This window comes from Myotis brandtii, unplaced genomic scaffold, assembly GCF_000412655.1.
Source record: "Myotis brandtii unplaced genomic scaffold, ASM41265v1 scaffold374, whole genome shotgun sequence".
Classification (NCBI taxonomy): Eukaryota; Metazoa; Chordata; class Mammalia; order Chiroptera; family Vespertilionidae; genus Myotis; species Myotis brandtii.
Genome location: NW_005364372.1, coordinates 6820868 through 6841635, shown reverse-complemented (window position 1 = coordinate 6841635; position 20768 = coordinate 6820868). Strand labels below are relative to the sequence as shown.

The 20768-nt window shown below is 34.6% G+C and overlaps 1 protein-coding gene across 4 annotated transcripts in view; it reads right to left on the bottom strand.

Annotated features, from left to right (window-relative positions):
• The window catches only part of DGKB (diacylglycerol kinase, beta 90kDa), a 543595-nt gene that overhangs the window by 428520 nt on the left and 94307 nt on the right, over positions 1-20768 (bottom strand). For 3 of the 4 annotated variants that reach the window (XM_014544666.1, XM_014544667.1, XM_014544665.1), the window contains exons 3-4: positions 11975-12051; positions 8290-8310 (exon numbers count right to left, since the gene is read on the bottom strand). In XM_014544666.1, the coding sequence (XP_014400152.1) occupies positions 8290-8310; positions 11975-12051 (98 nt within the window). The remainder of the gene's footprint in view (positions 1-8289; positions 8311-11974; positions 12052-20768) is intronic. The other variant, XM_014544668.1, reaches the window with a different exon arrangement.

Sequence of the window (20768 nt, the reverse complement as noted above, 5' to 3'; positions counted from 1 at the left end):
TGTTGCAAAGCCAAAACTTCTTCAAAGCAAAAAAAAAAAATATTAACTGCTTCGGTATGTCCTGGTTCACCCATCTTCTTTTTACTTTATTAGTAAAAGATTTTCAAATCTCTCCTAAAATTTTATGTCATCCAAGATGTCAAACATTTCTGTATGTGGATAGATACTCCTCAATCTATACATTTTCTTTACCTTATGATTTAGCAGAGCATTCCCAAATTTAGGTATTGTGTATTATAAGGCTGTCAGATAGCAGGATTAGAATTTGTTGTTGAAGACTGTGACCTTTACACAGAACGAGATCATTTAAGTGCATATCAATGGAAACACTAATAAAAAAAAAAGTTGGGACACTTAATTGAATTGGCTGTAAGCTCAGAAACACACACATCAAACAATGTTTAACATTTTGAACGGCCTTTTTAGGTTTTTCCCCTAAGGAGCATCCACAGACTATTTAGGGAGATGATATAGAGAATCTGTAAAGAATGCAGGCTGAGGAAGCAGCGCAGATGTTGCTGCCAAATTGGCACGCATTTAAAACACATTTCTATCTGCCTTTCGTTATTGTATCTGACCATCTGGGTCCTTTGTTTTTAAATCCCTGTTAATACAAAAGAAATAACACTACTACTCATCCAAGCAGATTCAAAGTGGATGAAAATAAATGTTGTCATTCTATCGTTACTTTAATTTATCCTGGCAGTTTCAGGATGGAGTGTCTGTCATATTCAGCAAGTGTTCACTGTGCACCCACTTTGCACTGGATTCTGCTCTAGGTGTTGGGTTAATGATGTTACTAGAATATGTAAAAATCCTTCCATCAAGGGCTTATCTTCTAATGAATGGAATAAGGAAATAACAAAATAAATCAGCTAAAGGTACAATGTCTGATGGTACTGCATTCCGTTTGTTATAAAAAAAATATAGATGACAAAGGTTTCTATATTTGGGAAGGGAGTACTTACAGTTTTAAATCTGATGATCAGAAAATGAGAAGTTGTTCTTTGAATAAAGATTTAAAGGCAATAAGGGAGAGAGCTTTGCACATATTTGAAGAAAGAACATTCCAGATAGACAAAACAGGCAGTGCAAATGCCCTAAGGCAGCAGTTCTCAACCCGTGGGTCGAGACCCCTTTGGCGGTCGAAGGACCCTTTCACAGGGGTCGCCTAAGACCATCCTGCATATCAGATATTTACATAACAGTAGCAACATTACAGTTATGAAGTAGCAACGAAAATAATTTTACGGTTGGGTCACAACATGAGGAACTGTATTTAAAGGGCCAGAAGGTTGAGAACCACTGCCCTAAGGCATAAAAGTGCTCCTGCTGAGAGGAATTTCTACAGGAACCAATGAGGACGAGCAGGAGACTGGATAAGGGCGGGGGAGCACTAGAATAGTGGGAGATAAGGTTAAAGTATGATCTTTGGTGGTGAGTGAACTGGCCTAATCAAGCAAGATCTCAGACCACCATGCCCAGCCAGCATGGCTCAGTGGTCTATCTATGAACCAGAAGATCATGGTTCAATTCCTCGACAGGACACATGCCTGGGTTGCAGGAGGCAGCCGATCAATGTTTCTCTCTCTCTCTCTCTTTCTCTCTCTCTCTCTCTCTCTCTCTCTCTTTGTCTCTCTCTGAAGTCAATAAAAATATATTAATAAAAAAAAGATATCAACCTTATGGCTTCAAGGTAGAGGGAGAGGAATAGTTATTAGAGCATTTGTAGCAGGAAATCACATGATCTGACATACTTATTAGTTGTGCATACAAGTTTGCTAGGAAATGTAAAAATTGAATATGGACTAATTTTTGTCTGAAATAAAGGAGTGTTATTATAGTCATATGATCCTGTTAATTAATAAATGATCTTTAAAAGATAAAAATGAACCATTTAACTATTTCTTTAACTCATTTTTCAACATGTATTGTATACCATCCTATGTTAGCTACTGGGAAAAAGATCTCTAATCAAACAAGGTAGACAATAACTTAACTTAGCCAGAGGTTTGCTTTCACCATTTCCACATCAATATAATTAACTAATTATGTTAAATAAATAAAAATAATGTAGTCCTGGCCAGTGAGGTTCAGTTGGTTGGGCATACTCCCATGTACAGAAAGGCTGCTGGTTTAATTCCAGGTCAGGGCACATGCCCGGGTTGCTGGCAAGATTCCCTTGTAGGGGGCAGTCAATCAATGTTTTGCTCTCACATTAATGTTTCTCTCTCTCCCTCTCCCTTCCCTCTCTAAAAATCAATTTTAAAAAATTATGTAAAGGCCACTGAGCCAAAGTGTATATATAAATTAACATATAGCATGGCTAACTTCCCGAGATTTCAAATTCACATTTTTAATATTAAAATACTTTCAGAAAAAAAGTGCATATTAAATGTCTCACTTCTTATGCTTATCTGTACTATAGTGGGTTATTCATTACTTGAAATATCAGAGAGCTGCTTAATAGTCCTCTAAAACTGCCATGGAGGAACTTCCTTTATAAAGAAAGAGTGAAAAGTGTGGACACCTGGAATTTTTTAAAATTAGTTTTGGCAAATGAAAACTTTTTTATCACCTCCGAGGCACATAATCAATGAATTGTAGCTTTACTTAAGACTAACAACTATTAAGACTCAGTAGAAAGAAAATTAGAAATGTATTTTATTGTAAAGGATTACAAGTAGCAATAAAAACAAACAACGCTATTCCAAGTTATTTTCGTGGGTAATTACAAAATGCAATTAATGAATTAGACGAATTTCAGCAGAATGTTTTTAATCATGCTTTTTGTATAACTTGTAATTAAGGGTCTGTATCCAACTCAGTTGTATTCAACTAAGTTTTGTGCTTCAGTTGGAATCCATTTTAACCCAGTATGACACTGTCTTATCTACTGTTCAGGGTTGTCAATAGGACAGGTGTGAGTTGTTAGCGGAGCACACACACACACATGGTCTCAAGGTATTTTCTCCTCAAAAAATAAAGCCCAGTAGGAATTTCTTGAACAACTATGAATGTATAACATTAGTTGTTAACGATTGCTTACTTGTATATTCACCTTTAAAGAAAATGTCAAGATGGGAGTGCTCTGAATGAAGATACGTGTGCAGGCACATTGACAAGCTTATCTTCTTTCCTGCTGGACTACAAAATCTGACAACTTTGTATCTCATAATGTCTTTTATATTGTAGAGCCCCGTAATATATATAGTTGAGGCATGAACACTGCAATTGCAAAAATAACACAATTTCATTCACCTGTCTCTTTTGAGGCAGTCTAGCAAGGCAAAAATTTGATTTAGATGGGAAAAGAATTTATAAGATAGAGTAAATACAAAAAATGTTTCACAGCAGGAATATATTCTTTTACTTAATAAATCTCAAATAAGATGATTTTAACGTGTAATAGTGTATAGATCTATATTTAATATTGAAGCAGATTAAAACAAAATCAATAAAACTAATGATAAAATAATCAAGACTTTGATGAAATGATTTAAAATATATGCTATCCCATAGATTCTATTCTTTTTAATCTATCTAGGCCCAAATCTCCCAAGGTTAGTAGTGTGAGAAACATCAAGTTGAGAAGGATTAGAAGACCAGGGAATAGCCAATGTGTAAGGGTGAGAGACTGAGATTTTACAAGGAGGACAGGAAACCCACTCGTTATTTTAAAGGCTTATGAATTCCCTGAATTGAAGCATTCTGTCAGCAATCTGTAAAATAGATTTATTAGTTTTACCCTCTCTGCTAGCAAAGATCATCTTGACCATTTGTGTTTCTCCCAAAGGACCAAACACAACATCTAGTGTATATTATACATGCATTTAGGATGCAATCCACACTAGCTTCTTTTTGTCCCAAATGCTTTGCTCACTTTCTGTACGTTTATCTCTCATAGGCGATTGTTCTATGCCAAACTCCTCCTTAGAGCTTCATCTCTCCTTATAATCTTTATAGTCTGGGATACACTCCACTTCCACTATCCATAATAAGAAGATGATATTAGACATTTGATTAAAATGTCTGTTGCATGTAATGGAAACAATATCTAAATGTCACTGTTCTAGGAACTATGCTAAATTTGTTATGTGTATACTATACTTTAGTCCTCACAGTAACCCAGTAAGTAGATGCTATTATCACTCCTATATAACTGAGGCTGAGAAAGTTAAATAAATCGCCAAAGTCTAAAAACTATTAGTACCAAGGACATAAATATTTCTAACTTCAAAATCCACTATGTGATAGTTGACCAAAGGACAATTTTATGGACAGATTTTCCAATATTCACACATAATACAAGATACTTTGCCACTTGTTTATCTCTATCAAATGCATTGACCAAACTATCACCATTTCGGAATAAAAAATTATATAAAATAAAAGTAATGATCACTTCATAAGGTATATAAATATCTAATCACTATGTTGTACACCTGATATAGTATGTCAACAATAATTGGGAGATAAATGTACAAATAAAAGCTTTAGACAAAATAATAAATAAAAGTAATGATATTATTATCTACTTGTTTACACAGTCTTGAGCTAACTATAACTCTTTTCCTATCCTTTGACATTCTAAGCATAACCTATTACTTTTGACCACATATCAGAAATGTGTTCTAAATCTGCTCCAGCCTCCATTATAATCCTACTGCTATCCCAGTTTTCATCACTTAATTATACTGCTTCAATAACTCATACCTGGTCTACTCTTCTACTCAAATCTACTGTTCACATTGTTTTTGTGCTTATTTTTCTAAATGGGAATGGTAGCATGATCTTAATATTTTAATTTTCTTTACCTATTAAAAACCTGAAGACTTCTTTCTACCCAAATCTCTACTTTTATTTTCCCTAGTATATTTTATATTTCTACTCAAAAGAGCTATTTGTAATGATGAAAATGCACAAACAAAAACAATAGACAAACCTAAAAATAAACTTTAGGTGTTTGTTGTACTTCTCCGTGGAAAAATGCAAAAAAAGATCACCTGAAAATCCCAGTATCACTTTTGTTCTCTAAACTGGATTTTAACTCCTATATAAATTATTTAATAAATGTTATAAAATAACAATATGCATAGTGTTTTTTTTAATGTATTTTATTGATTTTTTACAGAGAGGAAGGGAGAGGGATAGAGAGTTAGAAACACCGATGAGAGAGAAATATCGATCAGCTACCTCCTGCACACCTCCTACTGGGGATGTGGCCACAACCAAGGTACATGCCCTTGACCAGAATTGAACCTGGGATCCTTCAGTCCGCAGGCCGACGCTCTATTCACTGAGCCAAATTGGTTAGGGCTGCATAGTGTGTTTAAATTCCACATTTCTAAGTAGGCTGTTATTAAAACTATAGAGTTATTAATTTATTTTCCAAATTATTTAAGCTTGTTTTTAGAACTCATTTTTAGAGAAAACAATTGAAAGCAATTAATAGTATGTTAAATACTTATTTTTAAATTTCTGCATGTTTAGTATAGAAGTTTAAGGGAGAAATAGATTAATTGTAATCAAGTTTTCATTATCTAGCCACATGAAGCAGTCAAATTCAGTTAAGCTTTCAATTTAGCACAAAATGTAGCAGATGATCCATTCTCAAAAATCTAAATGTTTCCATGGATAAAAGATAGTGTATTTTTTATAAATGTTGAGATTTGATTCTCAGTGCAATTATTAGAAACCTGTAATAAACTATTCAAATTAATTTGTTTATTTATAACATAAGAAATTATTCTCATGGTTTTATGTAAATATCTTTTCAAATTATTGAGCATAATTTCATTCTAAACTACCATTATATTCTGAATATCAAGATATAAAATTAAGGTCACATATTGAAATGAAAGATACTATATATCTCAACAATGATTAGTGCATAGTTAAAATCAGATTAATAAAGAACTCTAGTAGGTATTTTATTATTGAATTTGTTGGCATGTTTTCAAAACTGGCTGTAATTTTGATAAGAAGAGGAAGATGACTGAAATTGTGTTGATAGCAATAGAAAAGAAAAACAGAAACATTCCTTAACATGTTACTGCCATTCTTTGCTAACTGTCCTGGCATTTCTGCAGTTGTGGTACGTGGAGCAAACACAACAGACACAATAGCTCTCCTACAAGGACATCATTCTGGATTGTGGTCTGGCTTGGCAGGCAAAGCACATCACATGTCATGTATTTCTCTCATCCCTCACAGTAGAAAGACATTAGAGTTGGAAAAGGCATCGAGTTATATATTTTCACTTTATAGATGAGAAAAATGAAACTGAGAAAAATCAATGTTATAGGATTGGTTGGGGTGTATCTCAAATATTCTTACTTTCACCTTTCATACATACTCTAGAACTTTTGTTATGAAATCCTATTGATCACTAAAATGTGACCAAGAGCCACTGCCTCTAAATATCAATGGAACAGCTGTATGTCAGACATGAAGCTAATTATTTCACATAGAATTTAACCCTTTTAACAAATCAATAAGGCAGACACTCTTCTTTTTATAAGTAAACACACTGAAGCTAGGAGAGATTAAATAACTTGTTCAAGACCTGCTAATATGTGGCAGATGTGGAATTTGAACTCAGTTCAGTTGAACTCCTAAAACCACAATTTCTGTTATACTTTCCAGATGCTTTCTTTAATGGGAAAGGTTGCTTTGGTCCTGGAAGGACAATTATAGCTTACAATAAAAGGGTGTTTATATCACTGCTAATAATTGTATCAGTGTCAATATCCTTGTTAAAGACATTTAAAATATCACAGTAGGCAGCAGCAGTACAAAATGTAGGTTCTGAATTCCCAGATTACTTATGAAGGGATTGAAGCCACTTACTTGTCTGAATGTAAAGGGTATATATAGTAACAAAACTACAGTACACAATAGCAAGTGCAAAGATAAGGGAAGCTCGGGGAGCTATGAAAACATAACTCAGCCTTGGGCCAAGGATCATCTGCTGACAGGAAATATAAAGAGAAAACCCTACACCAGGATACTGACAAAGAACACATACAGAGCAACAAATACACATGCCCTCATTCTATATTTCTCTTTGGCTACCCGAGTTTCTCCTATTATTTCTATTCTGCAACTGGAATTACCTGCCTAAGTAACTGTGCACAGAACAAAGCCTGAGCAAGGGGGATGGGGGGAGAAACTCACTCTGCTGACGCCAATAGGAGGCAGAACTAACTTTGACACCAGTTTTCATGCAGATTCTAGTGGGTGTGCAAGTTGTGCAGAAAGGTGTGTTTGTTGACCGGGTGCTCAACAAATGCCCTATAATAGCTAAAGCCTGCTTCAGAAAGCACCTATTTACTCTGAGGAGTTGCCTCTGACTACCATAAAGCCCATAGAGCCCGTCTTTGGAGGAGCTAGTAGGTTTCCACAAAGTTCAGGGATGAGTTCAGGAAAGGCCCTCCTCTGAGAGAGGCTAGTAAAAGGCATTATAGTCAATGAGTTGCCATTTCAGTTGTGCCTTATTCTAGGAGACTGTAACATGTGGGACCTCTATCTAAGTCAGGCCAGAGCATTCTGATGTAATCAGTTGGACTGTAATATGTTCGGGATGAAATTATAGCATCATTTATACCATAGGGAACCTTGTGAATAAGAAGCTGCCAGTACATTTCTAATACTGTCCAAGGAGACAATATTATGGTTTTAGACAACACCATTCCTAGTATGATAGAAAAATCCATTTCGAGAACCTAAAAATTGTGTTGTGATTCTCTATACCCAACTAAACTATGGACCTAAAACTTGTTTTCAAAATGGATTTTACTTGGAGAGAATGGTGAGAGTAACATGTAGATTACTCTTTTCCCCAGAAGAGCAAAATTCAATATTTTAGTTATATTTCCCTCTCAGATTCTAACAGTACTAGCAACCAAATTTGAAAAATCCTTGTTGTATTTAAATACAATTTTAAACCTCCCATTAATAAATTAATTAAGGCTTTCATAAGTAAATTACTCTACCAGAGCCTGATTATGTTAAGTGAAATTAGAAAATTAAATTCAAATATTATAAAATTAAAGCCCACACACAGGACTTTCAGATTCCATAATTAATGTATCAGTCCCTCCATGACTTTGATTTGAACAAATATCAGTCAATTATAACATCCCAAGTATTATAGGTAAACTTGTATATCCTATAAGTATTATTGGTTTTAGAAGTATAGCTCAGTGGTAAGGATCTGAGCTCCTTATTCATAGCTCACACCAGAGTAAAGAAAGACAGATTTGAATAGAAAAGAAAATGTCTTACTTGGTTAAGAATGTCTTGTTTCTGTGCATGCAGGGAAAGAAAGAATACATGTATTAATGTAAGATCATTTATATTCATTATTTCATTATCACTGATCATTTAAAAGAAAGATTGATTTTAAAACATACCCTAGATCCATGGGCCACAAAATGTGCTTTCAAAGCAGCAGCATCAGAGTCAACTGGGAAACTGATAGAAATACCAATTTTTAAACCCCACCCCAGGGACACAGAAACTAAGGGGAGGACTGAGGGAGCTGGCAAAAATCTGTGTCTTATAAGACACCTCCAGGTGATTCTGATGCAAGCGAAAGTTTGAGAATCACTAACTGGATCTAGCTTTGATGTAGTAAGCAAGCAGTTCTAATTGGCATGCGATAAATACAATCAATAACACACACAGTATAATTAAAACCTTCTGGAGAAGATTATGAAAATAACAGCATGTGTAAAGATATATTAATGAGTACTTAATTCCCTACTCATAATGTTTCCTTCTATTAGAATAACATGCCTAGCTTCTTTCCATGTCTTTAAAGATAAATGACTTTTCATTCATATGCCACTACTTCATGTCTTCCCAACATTTTATTTTTTAATATATTTTTATTGATTTCTGAGAGAAAGGGAAAGGGGTGGGGGAGAGAAAGAAACAGAGAAACATCAATGATGAGAGAGAATCCTTGATTGGCTGCCTCCTGCATGCTTCCTATTGGGTATCAAGCCCACAACCTGGTCATGTGCCCTTGACTGGAATCAAACCCAGGACCCTTCAGTCCACAGGCCGATGCTCTATCCACTGAGCCAAACTAGCTAGGGCTCTTTCCATCATTTTAGATGTCAATGGAACAATTTGGAACGGAATTTGAAATCCAGGCCAAATTTAGATAGATGATAGAGATGATAGATAGATAGATAGATAGATAGATAGATAGATAGATAGATGGATGCATCCAATGCCAAATTCTAACCCCACCCCTGGAACACAGATCTCTCAAGTTTTATGGCCTAATTAATGTAGTGAAGAGTAAAGGGCACCATTCTTAAATTGAGTTTCTAGATAATTAGGTTTTATTATGATTAATGTCATGAACTTAGCTTAGCTAGTTAACTTTGGGGAATTAATTTTACTTTTCTTAAAACAAGTTTCTTTATTTAAAAATTCTAAAGTCATATTTGGAAATCTCAAAACATTTTAAACTTCCTATATTTACAGAATCTTTAAAGCAATTGTTTAGATTTTATGTTTTATGATTCTTTTGTTTATTTTATCAAATAATGATCATCAAATGATCTTTAAAAGATTGGAATTAAAAACAAATCAATCAACCATATAGTATACTTACTATATCTTCTATATTAAAATAGATTTAAACAGGTCATATTTTCATTGGATTATTAAGTTTTTAGATACAGTGCTTTTTATTAATTCAGTAATATAAGTGAACAATAATAAACATAAAAACTCTAACATAAGCAGCTTTACTTTTAAGGGAAGAAGTAATTTTAGAAATACTTATGTAGTTCTCTCTTTGTAAATACATTTTATGTAGATGACATAACTATGTGCATGTTAGAACACGAAAGATTAGTTATTTATACTAATGGCAGACTAATAACTTTTATAATTTTTCTTCTATAATTGACCATTAAGTATCATCTATGCCAAGCAATTCTGTGTTCAACTTGTCCAGTCAATATGTGAACTGACAGTATGCATTCTTCATGAATTCTTTCATATGGTTAGAATGACCTTTTATAAACTGGACTGAGTCATGTTCTGAAGAGAACCTAAGGCCTTAAATATTTTTTATGCAACATTGAATATTCCTAATTACTTCTTATTGGCTTTTGTGAAATACATATTAGTGTTTCAAAATCATATAAACTTAAAAGAAATTTTCTCCTGAAGGGAAAATGCATACTAGCATTAACATTAGAAAGTGATTCCACTCTTAAATTAGAATTACTTTTGGATCATAATGAGATCTAACTTTTATATTTTTCAAATGTTCATTATTTTAATAACACATTTTAAGAACAGATCAATGCATTATGGAGAAGTGTTGCATTATTGAAAAGGCTGACATCACATGTGTGTCTAATACTGAACCTAGCAATTACCTCAATAAATCCAGTGTACAGTGACTGATAATCCTCATTTAATATATATTATCAGTAAGATAAGTCTTGAGAATCCTTTAAATAAGAAATCACTGAAGTAAAAAAATTACTATGTGGACATCACATTTCAGTTGAATTTAGAGCCAGCAGCTATCTTTAGCGATAAAAAGCAGTTTCATATCTGTATATAGATTAGGTAACATGCATGTTTTTAAGTATAGTTGGTAATGTCAATATTAATGACATTTTTGGGTCTTATAGTTTTGCAGTAAAGCTGACATGTTTAACTTTCCCGCTTTGCATTCTTGGTCTTTGGGATCTTCAATTCGACAAATTTATCTGCCAACACCTTACTCTCTATAGCATCTTGGAAAATAAAATGTGAGGAAATGTAGGTCAGATGTCTGCTTCTTTTCTGATAATAGGAAAATGGGAACAGCTTTAAATTGCCTAATTTTCCCCATACTTTGTAGACACTAAATATCAACTTTATTTTTTCAAAAGAAAATAACTCATAAATTAAAGATTTTTAAAGGATTTAGACAGCATAAAATGTGGCATGAAAATAGCTAATTACTAGAAGTCAATAGAAAATTATAAAACAATATGAAAGCTTTAAGGTTGGAATTTAGACATTGGGTTTTGACTAACATTAAATTCTATAAAAATCCCAGAGAAGTACAATGTTGAAAGACAGCCAGGAGCTCTGCTCCTCTAAACATTTAAAACCACAATGACAATAACAAAAGACAAACCACATTTTAATCAGCAAAATAAATCCATCTAGATGGCTAGATAACACATTCAGGCAAAGGGTCCTTTGCAAAGGGCAGTGTGTTTTAACTGCCATAAACCCTACTATGACTTGATGAAGCTGTAAAAGCACTCACAGCCCTGATGATCAAATATTTAAAATGTAACACCTCTCAGCTGGCATTAAATGGAAGGTTATCTAACCATTAATTAGGAAGGGAAAGGAATTCATTCAACCATGGTGTTCAAAAGCAATCAACAGGACATTAAGTTTTTATAAGGAAAGAATTTCAGGGACTGATAATAGGTAAAAGCAAGATAGGGAGAAGGAAGTCCCTTCTTTTTGTCCCCGCTGGCTCTTTAAAGTATTAGATTAGTTATATCAATCAAAAATCTTTCTCCAGTTAAGGGAATAATTCCCTGAAAAGAGTAACCCCCTGCCCTACACTAGTGTTCATCTGGGGTTTAAATGTCTAGGTCATAGAGAGTCAGACACCCTTTCTGTCCTCTTTTATCTAATACTGTTTCCTGACTTCCAGAAAAAGGACCTAAAAACTATATTGTAGATTATCTGTATCTTTCAAGGACAGACTATAAAAATGTTATTTACACTTGCAAAATATTTTTGTATTAAAAAGATAGTAAGTACAACATTTAATGTATCTCCCAGGGTACATTTCACTATAAATTTCACTTTCTTTATGTTATGGTATATGGTATACAGCATATGTATTTTTAAGAACTATTCATTAAGATATTTCTCCTCCATGCGCTCAAATGAAACCAAAAAAAGAAAAAAGAAGTTTTACCCCTTCCGGATTATACTTTGCAAGTACACCATTACCATGGAATTCTTCAAGAACATCTTTTAATTTCTTTGTAGAATCTATAAGAAACAGAAAATACAAACATTGTTTATACATGCCTACTGTGGTTATGAAACCCCATCCAGAAACAAAGACCTCTTAAAATATAAGCACCAACAGATTAAAACTTAAAGTGAACATGTAAAATGTTCTTTACCATTTTTGAAAGACTATTTAATTGAAAAAGGAAATCACAAATAAAGGAAGGAACAAAAAAAGTATGTTTTGCCCAAGTGTAATACCCAAGAATGGTACCACTGCCTATGTAGTATATAAATTGATGAGCAAATAAATAAGTAGGCAGTATGTTTTCTCCTTTATCTTGGTAATACAACATCTAAATGAATGAAATTAGTTTTAAAAAAAAGAAAACATAAGTATTTGTTAAACTTTATAATTTACACAGTACATTTTTCATATATTACTACATTAACTAAATAATAACCCTGGTGAATAAACAAGAAAAATAAAATGTGTAGCTAAGCCTCAGTGGTGAATCCATTCAGAGGCAAGCTACAGATTTTAGCATTTTGCAGGTCTTTTCAGAGAGAATTTTCTAAATATACATAAAGCTCAACATTAAAGCTTATTTTAATTCAATTATTAAACAAAGTTTAGATACATTACCACAAGTATTTTAAATAACTTTTTTCCTATTTTTAAAATAAATTTTAGGACTTTAATCATATTCATAAATATTTCATTTTGTGGACATACCACTTTTTGTTTATCCATTCATTAGCTGCTATAAATGAGTTATTTCCAAAATTTGGCTATTATGAAAAGTGCTGCTCTGAACATTCAAGCATACATAATTCCATGCCAATGTTTCAATTCTCTTGGGTATATACCTAAGAGGAAAATTGCTGTGTCATATGGTTAACTCAATGTTTAACATTTTGAGATACTGCCAACAAATTTTCACAGGACTATACTATTTTACATTCCTACTGGCAGTGCATGAGGATTTCAATTTCTCAATAATTTTGTGGACACATTCTTTTCTTCTTTTTTTATTATGGCCACCCTAATGGGCCTAAGGGTTTTGATTTATGTTTGATTAGTGCTTGAAGCCTATAAAGCTTCCTATATATTTTTTCAGTATATATTTTGCTAGCACTTCCAATACTGTGCTCATAGTTGATACATTACAGCAAGTTCCTTACTAGATTATAGGTTGCTCTTGGGAAGAATACGCACATTTTAATTTTTGTACTTGTATTCAGACTTATTACAAAACTGAAGCAATAGAATTGTAATAAAGCCCTAACCGGTTTGGCTCAGTGGATAAGAGCGTCGGCCTGCGGACTCAAGGGTTCCAGGTTCGATTCCAGTCAAGGGCATGTACCAGTGGGGAGTGTGTAGGAGGCAGCTGATCGATGTTTCTCTCTCATCGATGTTTCTAACTCTCTATACCTCTCCCTTCCTCTCTGTAAAAAATCAGTAAAATATATTAAAAAAAAGAATTGTAATAAATATTGGGGTTGATCAGAGCTACTCCTACACTACAACAAATTACAGTTATAGCTTCAACATATACTTTAGCAGAAACTTACACTACTTCAGAGACTAAGTGGTATATTAAAAAGAGACAAGAAGCTGATTCCCAAATTCTTCTTTGTGGATACTTTTAAGTTAGCAGAATACCTTTTACTTCCTCTTATTTATAGATGTAGACCATTCTGTAGATACCTACAGAGATATATACAAATACGGATGAATAAATTCTGGGATAACATAGCCCAAGAGACTATGCTTATTTTAACCATCCCTTAGCCCCATAATAAAATAAAAGGGGAAGAAAAAATTTTGTTTGTTTTTATACATAGGCCTTCCTGTACTGCCTGAAAATGGGCTTTACAGATTTCTATAGAAGTAAAAAAAAAACACATCCACTAATCATTTTTAAATGCCTAGAGAAGACAACAACTCTTAAAATTATTCATGTCATTTTTTTAGTGTTTTATTGGTTATTTACATTGGAATATTCTTAGTGAGGTAACTACCTGGAATAAAATAATAAATTAAGAGCCAACATCTGTGACTGCTGTTTCCAGGAACTAAGGCTCAAGTCTGATCTTGGTCTGAGACAATTTAAAGAGCTCTAATTCATATTCAGATGAACCGCCATCAACTCACCTTGCTCCTTTTCCAATCTCAAGTTCCATTTTTAATATTTTGACATCTGTAATGTACCCACAATCCAATACCTACCTCACAATATAGTTCAGAAATGGGAACACTATCTTATTCTTCTATTTCTGTTGCAATAAATTTTCTGGGGCCTAATCGCTCTAAGACTGAGGTCTTGACTTGCCCAACCAATATTCTATAGATGGGGATTTGGGTATAGAACACCAGGGAGTCCCACAAAACCTGTCTGGGCCCAATAACCTTTAAATAGAACCCCGTACATGAACTGTCTACATATCTGCTTAGATTTCCAAATTCCCCTTGACTGTGAAAATCTTTTTGCTATGTTCTACCAACCTTCACAGGAGAGTACACATTTACTTTGTAATTCAGCTGCTTTTCTGGATTCTTCCTATTAGCTATCACCATACACATTCCTATCTTTTTTACTACGTCAATTCTAAATCATGTCTGTTTAAAACAACAATGGCGCAGTGGAGAGGAGAAAAGATGCAAGACTAAATCTGACCTGCCCTCTAGAACAAGATAGATACTAAGGAAATGACGCCTAGATGGAGAGATAATAGGTGAGTTAAAAGATAAAGTCTCAGTCATATTTCAGCTAATATTGGAGCCTCAAGTACAAGAGCACAGTGACAGATTCTGGGCTGAGCAAGGCTGAGAAATCCGGGCAAACAGCCAGGCAGGCAGCTGTAAGCTGGAGATCAATTCACACTTAATACATATCTGCAAAAGAACAAAGGTCTGGCATCCAAGAAGATTGACAACTGAAGTGCAGGGCAGCCAGGTTCAAACAGCTAATTTAATACTTGGGACAAAGGATCAGTACAGATGCTCAGCGCAAAATATTTGATCTCCTAGAAAGCAAAGAAGGGTCGCAACTTTAGGCAATTCTGAAACACGGGGTTAATTCCAGAGGCACTGATGTTTGGCTTGGCTAATAGGGCAGAGGACTCAGGGAAGAACACTGGATGCCAATATTTGCCCTTTGACTAGTATGTTAGTCCTACCAGGAAGTAGTTTAATATTGACAACCACAACAGAGAGAATGGGGTCATTTTAGATGGTCTTTTCCATTACCATCAGTATCATCTAAGTACTAAAGTGATACAGAGCCTAGCAGTGGGAGTAATTTTGTTCAGGAAACACCTTTTTATATGTTGGGACTTATGAAATGTAGTATATGGGGACACATAGTAGTAGTAAAAATTTTCTTATGGCTTGTCTTCCTAGCACCTGCTCTAGTGCAGGAGTTGCTCCTCTGTGAATCCTCTCATGTTCGGCTGACTCACATAATATACAATAGCAGAAGAGTGAAATTGGTACATTTTAGGAATTCACAATTGGAAATGTTCTGATTTTTTAACATGGTTTTCAAAGAAAATTTAATTCCCTTTACATAATTCTAAGATAAAAATAAATCAATAAGTGCATTTGGCACTGTTTAGAAATTAGAAGCATCAAACTAATGGGTCCTAAAAAAAGCTACATGAAAAATGAGGCACATTTAGTTTACCTCATGCCCTTTTAGGTGTCTGATGCATCTTGAATGAGCCGCCTTTGTGATTTGAATGCCTCTCTGCATGCACTTGTCAGATTAATCACAAACGCCCCTTGGAGAAAGAGAAAGATTTAAAGCCAGATAGATTTGGATTTGAATCCTGGCTCTCGAGTTTTTGGCCCAATGTCCTTGGGCATATTTTTAACTTCTTTGTGGCTCAGTTTTCTAATACTTAAAAATGGAATAATGATATGGACCATGCAACTGTGTCTTGCAAAGTGCCTGGTGACCAACAAATTCCTGTTCAGTTGTTCCATCCTACACATCATTCAAGTTTCTTGTTGTTTGTGGATGAAGGCATAAACCCCTCCTCTTGGTATCATAGGTGTATCAGATTCTGATCCAAACCTACCTACCAGTAATTATTTTATATGCCTTCCTTATTTTTCTAAATTCATTTATTGTTGTTACGATTACAGATGTTCCGCATATTCACAGTATTTGCCCCACTGCTCTGATTCTTAAAAGGATGCACAAAGAAATTGAGAGTGAATAAGCAATTTTTTTCCCTGCTACATTTTCCTACGTGTGTTTTTGTGTGTATATATATTTATATTCCTGGTCGTTGCTCAAGGGGCATTTTGGGAAAAGTACTGATTAGAGCATTTTATTCAAAAATTTATTTACCCTGACGTCATGTCACAAGTGTAAAAAAATAGTAATTTGGAAATCCAGAAGATCTGAAAATTGATATTGTTATTAATGCAATTCCCCAGGTGATATAACAGATGTTCTACTTAAATTATAGTCAGCAGCCTAAAAGAAACACCTACAGCACTACTGAATAAGATATTTGGAGAACTAGTCACCAAGAGACAGAAGTTCATATCTACTTGTGGGAGAATTACAACAGAAGTAGAGAGAGATTGAAAAGAAAATATAAATATATTGTTAAAAATATCAAGAGTTGCATTGTAGCAGTTTATATGCTAATTAAAATTAGACACCTGGACTTTTAAACATCCTAAAAAAGAACATTCCAATGTTAAAGGTTCGATTCCAGATCAGGGAACATGCCAAGGTTGCCGGCTCAATCCCCAGTGTGGGGTGTGTAGGAGGCAGCTGATTCTGTTTCATCATTGATGTTTCTCTCTCTCCCTCTCCCTTCCTCTCTCTCAAATAAAAACATATTGAAGAAATAATAATAATAATAATAATAAAAAGAAAGCAATTTTACATAAGAGTAGAATTCAGGAGAGGATCTGGGTTAAAAAACAAAATTTGAGTGTTATTTATAACTTCACTCTCCATGTGATATCATAGAACTGTGTGATAGAAATATGTGATATCACGCAGAACTATATGATATCACATGGAGTGTGATCTTAGAAAAGATACCAAGGACTGAGACCTGGAGCACTCAGAGGTTCAGATGCCAGGAAAAGAAGAGGGATCCGAAAGGAGACAAGGAATGCATATTGAGTAAAATAGTAAGGGAACCAGCACAAGCAATGTGTCATGGAAACCAAGTGTCATGTAATATCAAGTAAGATGAGGAGCAGAACCTCATCATTGGATTTAGCAAAAAGAAAGTCATTCACGTCCCTGCTTAGAACCATTTCAATTTAGTAGTTAAGGCAAAATCCCAAGCAGTGTGCATTAAGAGGAAAATAAGATAGAAGAAATGAACGCAGCAAATATAGGCAACTCATTTTAAAAGACTGGCTCCAAGAGAAGCAAAAAATTGAGCAGTAGCTGGATGGCAAGAAAGGAACTTAAGTGTTTTTTTTGTTTTGTTTTGTTTTGTTTTGTTTTTTGTTTTGTTTTGTTTTTTAAGAGAAGAGAAAAGAAAACAGCATGCTGATAGAAATGATCCAGTGGAAAAGGAAAATTAAAAATGTGGGGAAAACTATAGAATGGTTAACGTTTAGTGGGTAAGAAAAAAGGCAATCTGATTCACAGCAGAAGGCCTGGCTTCGCATGGGGGCATGGACAGTTCACCTAAATGGGAAGGCAGAGAAGTATGTGGGTTCCTATGATGGAGGGAGGTAGATGTCCAGTTTGTGCATATCAAGTTCTGTTGTGATGATGTTTGTTTTAGTAGGTGAAGGAGGAGTAAAACCATCAGCTGAGAAAAGACATGAGGGGATGATTTGAGGAGATTTGAGGAAAAGTACTAAGAGGTGTTGAAAATTCTCCAGGAGCTAACAAAGGTGAATGGACAATGGAAAAAGTTAAAATTCACCTGGATTATGGTTTCTCCACCTACGTGTGAGAGAGTGAGAGGGCAAGAAAGTGAAGGAAGAAAGCAAGATGGTTTAATGACTTCTAGGGGATTGCATTTGAGTTGCCCATGATTACCTCTATTCAGGAAGACTGTGTGCTCTGCCAGTCATCCTCTTCAGCGTGAGAGAGAAAAAATTGCTGGCAGCTATTGTGACTTTTAGAGCTTTATGCCTTCTACTCAAACACCCACCTTCTCTGTACCTGCCACAAACGATGTGGCAAGGAGAGACTTTTAATTCAGTTTGATTTTTATGTGTGTTTCCCACAAGTTAACAGTACTTCTATGAGTATTATCTTCTTTTTTTTCCTTCTCCTTCACTTTTCTCTTTATTCTGTTAAGTGGCTAATTACGCTTGGACATATTTAATTCTGGCTAATAGCCATCTTTTCAGCCTTCTTTCTTGTCCAGGGACTAAAAAAATAGAGAGCCTGAGTAGCTCAGCTCTATATGGAGCCATCATTATTAGTGGTGTAAAAAGGGTATTTCTCTGGCGAAATAATGGAAGTCCCATGTCCCCACTTCACCTCCTCCGCTCCTCCCTTGCCATCTGATGAGGCTGTAACATCCCCAGCAGGCACTCACTTGATTCATCTTGGAGAGGTTGAAAAATCACAGTGAGATAATTCTGGAGACTTTCTGAGCCTTGATGACTCTCCAACTTTTATGGTTGGAGATACATATTTTTTTCCTGTTCCTTTGGCTTTAAGATTGTTCATTTATCCTTTGTATTTTTCTATCTTTTAAAAAGTAATTTTAGGACATTTACTAGATTTGAACAATTTATATTTATTCTATTTCCCCAGAAAGACAAGCTAGAATTTAAAATATATATAATTTCAAGAAATGATTATTTCATGCAGTCCTGTCCAAATAGTTTCTTCACAAGTACCAGGTGGAATCTCCAAATGAATGAACCCATTTCTAACTCAATATTCAGATTTTTGAGTTGGTGAGTGCTGCTTAACTACTATTCACTATTTGTGGTTACCTTATTGCTATCGGTAAATGGGGCTAATAAAAATATCTTCTTGCTTCTGCTGGGATTAGTATCTGGCATATATATTTTATTTTGTTTTTTTGTTTTGTTTTGTTTTTATATATATATTTTATTGATTTTTTACAGAGAGGAAGGGAGAGAGATAGTTAGAAACATCGATGAGAGAGAAACATTGATCAGCTGCCTCCTGCACATCTCCTACTGAGGATGTGCCCGCAACCCAGGTACATGCCCTTGACCGGAATCGAACCCGGGACCTTTGAGTCCACAGGCCGACGCTCTATCCACTGAGCCAAACCGGTTTCGGCAGTATCTGGCATATATATTTTAATTATCAATTTTAATTTTTTGTTATGGGAAATGTACTTTCATAGCTAATAGAATTAAGTGCAATCATATGCATTTCAATCAAAATATTTAATGAAATGCAACTCTGAGTTATAATTTTGAATCTGTACCTTATTAAAAAATTTTAAACCCACACTAGTTCAGCAAATGAAAGCTTCATTTCACTTATTTTTAAAGTTCTTATGTGGGTTGCAAAACACTTACTGAAAAACTAGACATTCTGACAACAATAGTGTATTCTCTAGTCGCATTGCTTAAAACATCCTATTTTAAGACAATCCAAAATACCTGAACTTTACTATTAGTCATTGACCATAAAATTCTCGCCTCTGTACATTGACCAAGAAACATAATATTTGGCAATCTGGGAAAACAAAATTCTATTTTTTTGTTGGCATACATATTTTTTACATGTAATATGCTCATATACAAATTTTAAAGAACATAAAACCCCAAAATATTGTCCCCTGAGTTTTTAATTCAAAACAGAGCTCAGGGAAATGTGCCATATTTATTTTGAGGTTTGATGTATCTGCTCATCTTTTTTGTTTTTGTTGTTAATCCTCACTGAGGATATTTTTCCATTGATTTTTACAGAGAATGGAAGGGAGGGGGAGAGACAGAGACAGAGAGAAACATCGGTGTGAGAGAGACTGCAACCGAGGTACATGTCTTTGACCGGAATCAAACCCAGGATCCTTTAGTCTGTGAGCCAAAAGGGTAGGGCTCTACTCACCTTTACCATGCCTCTGGAGACTGAAAAAGCTTCAATGTGAAAAGAAGGGATACAACTGTATATGGAATTAGAAGTAGTTGAGAGATTTGCTTCCAGACCTGGCTCTTAGATGATCTATAGGATAGTTCTGTCATACTATTGATAGTATTATAAATACTATGAATAGTAGGAGAAGGCCCCTCCATTTTCTTCCTCTAATACTGGGGAGATTAGAAGAGACAATATCTAAGGACTCTTCCAGCCACACCATTCTATGATTCAATGTTAAGCATATCCTAGAACAGGGGTGGGCAACCCCTGGCACGCGTGCCAAACAGGATACGCCAGTAACTTTTGCTGGCATGCGAAACCCTCTCTTATAATCTTCCATTTACAATTTTTTTCTTAATATCGACTTTTTTATTTTTCAGATAAATTCGGTATAGGTGCATCTTAGATAAATAAATGATTTTACATAACAATTTATCTTAAAGACCATAGACATGGCTGACTTTGAAATGCAGTTGACTGAATTTCAGAGTAGCTCAATTTGGAAGCAGAAATTTATTGACCTTAGAGTTGACTTGGAAAACATTGAAAAAAAGCGATTAGGAGTACCAGAGAGAAGTGTCGAAAACAAACTATTGAGGACTTGGAATGACATTCCAGAAAATTTTTCCTGTTTAAAAAATTTTGCAACAGCGTTACTCTCCATGTTTTCATCCACATACGCTT